This window comes from Triticum urartu, chromosome 1A, assembly GCF_056163025.1.
Source record: "Triticum urartu cultivar PI428250 chromosome 1A, HENAU_Tu73, whole genome shotgun sequence".
Classification (NCBI taxonomy): domain Eukaryota; kingdom Viridiplantae; phylum Streptophyta; class Magnoliopsida; order Poales; family Poaceae; genus Triticum; species Triticum urartu.
Genome location: NC_141873.1, coordinates 347,735,171 through 347,743,750, shown reverse-complemented (window position 1 = coordinate 347,743,750; position 8,580 = coordinate 347,735,171). Strand labels below are relative to the sequence as shown.

General features: G+C 53.4%; 1 protein-coding gene across 1 annotated transcript; it reads right to left on the bottom strand.

Annotated features, from left to right (window-relative positions):
* Positions 1-391: 391 nt before the first annotated feature.
* Positions 392-5,297, bottom strand: LOC125510533 (uncharacterized). The gene is made up of 5 exons (XM_048675749.2): positions 5,065-5,297; positions 4,175-4,922; positions 2,954-3,339; positions 1,802-1,862; positions 392-1,331 (listed from the first exon to the last, which is right to left on the bottom strand). The coding sequence occupies exons 2-5, from the start codon at positions 4,862-4,864 to the stop codon at positions 705-707; spliced, it is 1,764 nt and encodes a 587-aa protein (XP_048531706.1). The 5' UTR covers positions 4,865-4,922; positions 5,065-5,297; the 3' UTR covers positions 392-704.
* Positions 5,298-8,580: the final 3,283 nt, after the last annotated feature.

The window sequence follows — 8,580 nt, the reverse complement described above, 5'->3', positions numbered from 1 at the left end:
TTCCCCTTATGAAAGGGAATCCCTCTTGCCTCATGTGCGTAGAGCCCGCTCGCCGTTGCAAGTAGCACTTGCTTTCATCTCCCGATGGAAACCCAACGCCAAGACCAAGATACGAAAATGACATCGCAACAAACGAAATATTCGAACGCTTACGTTAGGAACAACGGTAGGCAGACGTAGCTAACTAGCGGTGCATTGCCATTGGTACGTACGTAGTCTGATACGTACCATGTACCCCATCCTGCTGAGTTCCGGACCTGTCGCCAGTAAGAGGACCTCTGGCCGTTGGGCCGCTCGATCGCACGGCGGAGGCCGCCCGGCGATCGACGTCCGCGCCTCCGCGATAACAGCGACGCGCGCGCGGCCGCCGTGGAGTGGAACACAGCATACATAGACGGCGACATCCCGCCAAGAATTAAATAGAGGTATCTACGCGCTACAAAAATCCAAAGCCGCCTGCGTACACCGGCTAAGCAAGACGTACGTACGCGAGCTACCAACCATGCATGCCAGCCCCAGCCCGGTCGCCGTTTACACATCCCCCAAATCCTCAGTTCGATCCCCCATCACCCTATCAGACGTCGTCGCGTCCGTCCCCGATCGACCTCCGGCGCATGACATGATGATCCCTGGACGTACACACGTACGTGATCATTGTGGTACTGTCGCGTGATGCCGTCCAGACTGACCGACGTACGGATCAATCACCCGGCGAGGTCGCGGAGGAGGTGGAACCCGCCCAGCCCCCGGTGGTACTGCGACGCGACGTCGGCGCCTGATCCCATGCCCGCCCCGAACTGTCCGTTAGCAGACGGGTGCACGCCCTCACCAGCCATGAACAGGAACTCGGCGGCGCCGCCATGCGCCGCGGACGACGACGACGGGGATGCGGCGGCGAACGCGGCAACGTTCACGCCACCGTGGTGGTGGTGGTGCTGCTGCTGCTGGTGCTGAAGCCCCAGCGTCAGCGACACGCCGTTGCCGAACCCGGCCGTGGCCGCCTCGTAGGCGTCGAAGTCGAGCTGGTCCATCATGCCGAAGTTGAGGCCCTGCGGGTCGGTGCTCTGGCCGATGCTCACGACGGAGGCCAGCGAGCCGGCGTCGTGCAGCTGGTGCAGCTGCGCCCGGGTCGGCTTCTGCTCGCCGCGCCCCTCGGAGGCGTAGCTCCCGTCCGCTGGGTTATGGTTCGCCAGGTCGCCGGCCTGCTGCGCCGACTGGCCACCACCGTCGCCGCCGCTGCCCTCCTCCTTGTCCTTCATCTCCTCCGCGTACATCTCCTCCACCATCGGCTTCCACAGCCGCACCCTCGCGTTGATGAACCAGTTCGAGACCTGCATCCATCCATGCGTCGCACAAATCAATCTTCTCCCACACCACACACACAATTAGATTCTTGGGCTGAACGTTCACGAGCACGTGAAGACACGAAACGAACGTGCGTACGACTCCGACGTGTCACCCGACCGACGGACGACGAGTACGTTGCTGTGTCATGTCGAGTGCAAGTTGCACAGCTCGCAACGATGGATGCGTGTACGTGGAAACAATCAATTTAAACTAGTGGCACGAAACCGGCCAGCATTATGTGTATATATATGCGTGGCCAATCGACAGAAACAACGCAATGATTACGATGTGATGATCGATCAGTATCCAGCAGTGTGTGTAGGTAATAATTGGATAGGAACTCGCTAACATTTTTCTTTCTGCAAGTGCTTTTTTTTTTTTTTGCAGCTGATCTATCGACCGATCATGTGATGATGAACTGATTCTGTGGAGGAGTGAGTGGGGGAGGACGTACCTGGCTCCGCGATAGGCCCGTCTGCCGCGCCAGGATGTGCTTATCCACGTCGCTCGGGTACCTGGATCAGAACATGCCAATTTAAGGTAACCTGCGTGCTTCCAAGTCTACATCCAGTGAGAGGTTACAAGTCTACAACGAGCAAACCTAACTCTTGTATGTACGTAGACTTGGTTTTAAATAACTTTAGATGGAGATGTAGGGATTGTTTAGTACAAGGGCATATCTAAGGGATACTGTTGTGTATTTCTTTTATGAGGGTAGTGTTGTGTGCTTTTGTTCATATGTGTAAATGCATATATGGAATATCCCTACAGGACAAGTGTGGTATTTGATGTGGACATTCTAATAACACTGCTAGAGGAAAAATAGCATCTGTCCGCATATGAATATACCTAAATGTAGTTGGAAGTTATGTGTTTAGGTGAGTAATTAGGACAGCAATTTTTTAAAAAAATTCTAGGAGAGTGAACATAAGCAAAATGACACATCTATAGATGGGGACATACGAAGGAACCTAAGTTGCATCAGATAAAAAACTTATGCACAGCTTCACAAAATTAAGGGAAAGAATTCTACAAGTTAAATCAAGCCAAAACAGCTAGTATTTGTTAATCACATATATATGTAATGCAAGACAAATATGGCACGGGGAGAGCAATGCCACAGAATAAAACACAAGGCCAGACGATTTTCGAATGAGGATCACACTCTTGAGCATCAGTTGACGTTCAAACATGTATATTTAGTTCGTTAGCATCTTCCGCAAGCAGATGACGCACCTACTTACGTTATGTCTATGGTACTTGTCCTGAATCAATTCTAGTTCATTTTCAAAAAGAAAACAAGAGTCTAGGTTCATTTCGTGCAAACTAATCAATACGAGTGCTTCTTTGGATGTGCTAGCTGTTAATTAATCCTGTGTAATTTCTTTCCAAGCGATCAACGAAATTCACCTGTTCAATTCGAATTAAAATATTTCTGACAATGCACGTTAATCTTCTTATATATAGTACTCGTAGTACGGTGCTGTAGAAAGAAAATTAATCTTCTAACATGCCACGAAATGCATGGGACGGAAAGACAGTTAATCTTCTTCTTAGCATGCTACGCAATATTAAGAGGGTTTAAGTAATGAGGATCATCTCTTACGGGTGCAGGAAGTGCTCGAAGAGCCAGGCCCGGAGGACGGAGACGGCGCGCTCCGGCAGGCCGCGCTGCGGCCGCCACGGGTGGCTCTCGAGCATGCCGGACTGGTACGCCTTGTGCTGCCTGAGGCACTGGTCCAGCGCCCGCAGCCTGGGCGTCTCCCCCTTGGTCATCCCCGGCACGGCGGCGCCCGCGTCCTTCTCCCCCAGCGCCCCGCGCACCGCCCGGACCTGCGCGGCCACCCCGTCCCTCACGCTCCGGAAGTGCCTGGAGATGGTCCGCGACGCCATCCTCGTGTACACCGCCGCGGCCCGCTGCCCCGCCACCGCCTCGAAGGACGCCGCCACCGCCCGCATCTGATCGCGGTACCTCCTGTACCTCCTGTCCACCTGCATGCCATCGAGTCAAACACAGGGAGTACTTCATTAAGCTCACAAGTCACCGTGAAGAAACAGCTGCGATAGAAATTCTGATCGCTGCTGTAGCTAGCTTCTCTCGTGCAACAGTGTTTGAATCTTGATCTTGACTAGCTCTAGCTGTGCGTGCCTAGCTAGTACGTACGAGGCTACAGACACCTAAGCTAGCTAGGACTCTGACGGCACCAGGCCGCACAGCACCTACCCATGAATTGGACTGTAGATCGAAGTATATACACAAGAAAGGCAACGGAAGCAGTAAATGTGTGAGTGGATAGATGGCCATGAGCCCATGATCCATGAAACGGCCGAAGAAGGTAGGGGGAGAGTAGAGTAGTGGCCTGCACAAGTGCAGAGATTTTTCTTGCGTCGCCATGGTGCAATGACCTGTGAGACTGCGAGTCCATGCATGCAGAGCAGAAGGGTAGAGTCATGGAGAGAGAAAGAGCTAGAGGAGGGAGTGGGCGTAGGGGTCGCATGCCCAGTGCAGACACCTAGTAGCTAGTAGCTAGACCTGCAGCGAGCGAGGCGAGGGGAAGGAATAGAGGTTTCCAAAAGCGGACGGTGAGGCCCAGGCGGGAATCACCCCCACTGTGCTACTCCCAGGAACCCTACTTGGGCAAGCCATAATGGAACTGCGAGTGCCACTCCACTCGCCTGCAGCCTTTTAGATTTCCAAGAAGCTGGTGCAGTCCCTGACGAACGCAAGGCTTGACCCGTGATCGACGATCGGTCGTGGAATCCGGCGTGAGCGGTGTAGTACGTGGCGGTTAATCAGCGTGTTAATTAGCTATGGAGCTATGCAAACCTCTTCGATCATGGTGTAGAGCTTGGCCTTGAGCCTCTGCAGCTCGGCGGCGTCCATGCTCTGGATCTGCGTCGATGACGGCGGCCAGGAGGCGGAGGACGACGAGCCGTGCTCTTCTTGCGCCGGCTTCTTGGGCGCCTTGTTGTCGGTGTCGGCGGGGATGCTGCAGAACTCCTGCAGGAGCTGCTGCGTCGGCAGCAGGAACCGGGACCCGCGCAGCTGCCAGCCGCTGCCGGCGCCTTGCACCTGCCATGCCCCCGGCGCCGTCTGCTGGTGCTGCTGCAGCCGGGGCTCGCCGCCGCCGAGCTGGTGGTGCAGCATGAACGACGACGACCCGGCGTCCGGCGGCCCGTGGAGCGACAGCGACAACGGGGCCTGGCCCATCTGCAGCTGCTGGTGCTGGTGGTGGTGCTGCTCGCCGCGGAAGAAGCTGATGGTAGACGAGCCGTCGACGTCGACGTCGAGCGCGGCCTTGCTCTGCGCGGACGTCGCCTCGCCGGGCGGCGCCATGCCGAAGCCCCTGGCCCCGAACATGTCCACCCCGGAGTGGTGATGATGGTGCAATCCGCCGCCATACATCTGATGCTCCGCGCGGGTGTCCACCTCCGGCACGAGCGTGACGCCGCCCCCGTTGCTCCCCGTCTCCGCGAAGTAGTCGGCGTACCCTACTAGGCTGGGATCGTGCGCCATCGATCTTTATACTGGACCTCCGCTCCCGCGCGCGCGGCCAGGCGCTCCGTTAATCAATCTATGGACGGACGGGGCGACGGCACGGGAAAGAAAGAAAGCTAGCTCAGAAAACGAAAAGCGGAGCAGTAAAGCAAGACAAGGGCAGGCGAGCACCGAGAGGGAGGGGGGGGAAGGAAATAAAGAAAGGGATGGAGACGCACCTTTGCGCAAAGAGGAGCTGAGGGCCATATCTTTCTGGGGAGGTGATGAGGAGACGAGCGATGGGAATGAGATTGGTGGATGGATTGGGATGGGATGTTTGCAGCAGCCAGCAGGAGATCGACGACGAGGAGGAGGAGGAGCTTGTACACTGCACTTGATCGTACCGCCCGCCCATACCATACCAGTACCTACCTACCACTACCCGCGCCAGGAGCATAGCCACGCTAGATTGCTATAGCTCCACTACAAGTACACACAGCCACACGGAGCTGGCACGCAACGAGCAGGGTCGAGTCGAACGTACGGTCATTTCTTTGGGCAAGGAGAGGGCCAAAAGTGTGACGGAGGCGCTGGGCGTTCGTTTGGTTGGGCAGGGCATGCACACGGCGCCCGGAAATGAAAAACGCGGTGGTTGCGGCGTCGAGCTCCCGGTCGCTCGCTGCTGCAACTTGGGCTGATCTAGCTAGCTGCAAGCCTCCGGGAGAGAAGGGGGCGCTGCGTGCACGCTGGCCGCTGGCGCCGACGACGTCTGGTCCGGGGGCAGCAGTGGTCCACGTACGGCCAGTCGTCGACGGACCAACTAATCGCCACTGGGAAAAACTGGCCTATTGGGCAGGACGGAGCCGCGCGCGGGGACCACCGCGGACGTCGCCGTCGCGCATCTCCCGGGTTGCTTGCTTGCTTGCTCGCTAGTCTGGTGGATTTTGTGTGTGTGAGAGGGAGATCTCCTGGGCTATGTATTTTACTGCTCTCCCTCCGTTGTTTTCTCGTGTGCCGACGTACGTAGGCGGGCGCGAGAGCAAGAGCGAAGAGCGCGTAAAAACATGAGTTGGACTAGAGGGAGGGTATGTCGTCTTTGCTACGGAGTGGTCGATAAACCCAAAGGTTCATCCATACGATTGGTTCAACAATCCTTTGTTTACCCCTGAAAAAGAAAAAGACACGCCCGTCATCTATGTATCGCTGACGGGAAGTGGTTTTACCGTGTTCCGGCGCTATGAGTGTTGCATTTTCTTGAAATATAGGCTGGGCCTTGGGCCCATCAAACAATTTCAGAAAATTTCTAAGGACCCAGCGTGGTCCTTGAGATTGTGGTCGGAACGGAGTCAGCCGCATGCATTGATGACACAATCCTGGTGTTGATCCCAAAGGTAAAAAAATCCTACACTCCTATCACAGTTCTGCCCAATCAGTTTGTGTAATGTTTTATACAAGATAGCATCGAAGGTCATCGCCAATAGGCTGAAACAAATATTACCAGATATCATCTCCGATGAGCAATCTGCTTTTGTCCCTGGCAGAATGATAACTGACAATATCATAACTGCTTATGAGTGTCTGCATTTCATGAAGCGAAACGGGGCAAAGAAGCATCAGACATGTGCACTAAAGCTCGACATGATGAAGGTATATGATAGGGTTGAGTGAGCGTACCTCCGGGCCATCATGCTTAAGCTGGGCTTCACCGAGAACTGGGTAGATATTATTATGAGCATGGTAACATCTGTTAAATTTTCAGTCATGTTCAATGGGAGGAAACTAGAGGAATTTCAGCCTTCGAGATAAATCCGCCAAGGGGACCCGATATCACCATACTTGTTCTTATTAGCAGCAGAGGGCCTATCGTGCCTTTTAAAATCGAAAAGTGAGTCATCCAACTTGAGTGTGATACAGGTGGCGCCTACGGCACCTCCGGTAAACCATCTCTTATTCGCCGATGACAGCCTGTTGTTTTTCAAGGCAAATAGTATGGGAGCTACCGAGGTGAACCAGGTGTTGGAAGCCTATTGTCAAGCATCAGGTCAGCGAATAAACTATGCAAAATCCTCAATTTTTTTCAGCAAGGGTGTTCCTGACAGCATGCGGAACCAGATTAAGGGACTCCTCAATGTTCCTAATGATACCCTAAATGAGAAGTACCTTGGGATGCCCTCTGATATTGAAAGTTCGAAGAACAAGGCTTTTAAATACCTCAAGGACAAACTTTGGAGTAAAATTCAAGGATGGATTGAAAAATCCTTGTCCACAGCAGGAAAGGAAGTCTTGGTCAAATCGGTCGCGCAAGCAGTGCCGGTATACTCCATGTCCTGCTTCAAGCTTCCAAGAGGCCTTTGCGAGCACCTCAACAAATTAATAAGGAAATTCTGGTGGGGCAGTAAGAATGGACAGCGCAAACCCCATTGGGTCTCATGGCAAGAGATGACGAAACCAAAAACAATGGGAGGTTTGAGGTTCAAAGATTTTGAACTTTTCAATTTGGCAATGTTAGCAAGACAGGCCTGGCGCCTACTACAACACCCGGAGTCGCTATGTGCACGTTTACTGAAGAGAATCTATTATCCACAATCAACCATCCTCGATGCAACTCTAGGGAGCCACCCTAGTCAGATATGGAGGGCTATAGTTGAGGGGCGCGACACACTCAAACTTGGCCTGATCAAACGTATTGGTAATGGGGAAAGCACGAATATATGGGAGGATAATTGGTTGCCCAGAGAAGAAATGATGAGACCATATGGTTGCATCACCGCAAATCCCCCTTTGATGGTCTCAGAACTGTTGGACACCACTTCGGCCTCATGGGATGTTAATAAGCTAAATGTCACGTTCTTGAGTTTTGATGCAAAGGTGATTTCAAGTATCCCTTTATGTACTATGAATGTCCTAGATTTCTGGAGCTGGGCTCATGAGAGACGGGGCCAATTTTCAGTTAGGTCTGCATATAATATGCTAGTAACAATCAAGCAAAGGAGAGAAGCATGGCTATATGGATCAGCCGGGCCCTCAACCTCTCGCGTGGAAGAGGGTTCATGGAAAACATTGTGGAAAGTTGAGGTTCCTTCAAAAGTCTGTATGTTTCTGTGGAGACTGGCCAAGCAATCTCTACCAACTGAGGATGTGAGTGCGCACCGCAACATGTCAACTTCGAGCACATGCGGCTTCTGCGGGGCTCTAGATTCGTGGTGCCACTCCCTCCTGGAGTGTACTATATCCAGATGCACGTGGGCTCTGGTGGACGAGGAACTTGCCTGTTCTTTGGTTGCGACTACTGAGATGAGAGCTAAGAGTTGGTTATTCAATCTACTCGACACTCTCTCTCACGAAAAATTTGTCCTCCTGACGGTAACACTCTGGGTGATCTGGTCGTCCAGAAGAAAGGCGATACATGAGGTGATCTTCCAAACTCCCCATGCTACACATGCATTCATAAACCGCTACATCGCCGATCTAGACCAAGTACGGGTGACCAAACCAACATCAAATTCTGCACCAAGGGTACACCAAGTAGCTCCAAGACCAAGCGCCCCGCCGGCCAATTATGCAAAGATCCATGTCGGCGCAGCGGTTCGCACCAACAGAGGCGGATCGGCAGCAGCTATATGCCGGAACACCCAAGGAGCCTACCTAGGCAGCTCAGCTCTAGTAATTGCTGGCGTTTGGGACCCAGCAACACTAGAAGCCATAGCATGCAGGGAAGCAATTGCCTTGGCCCAAGATCTCGGTCTACAACGATT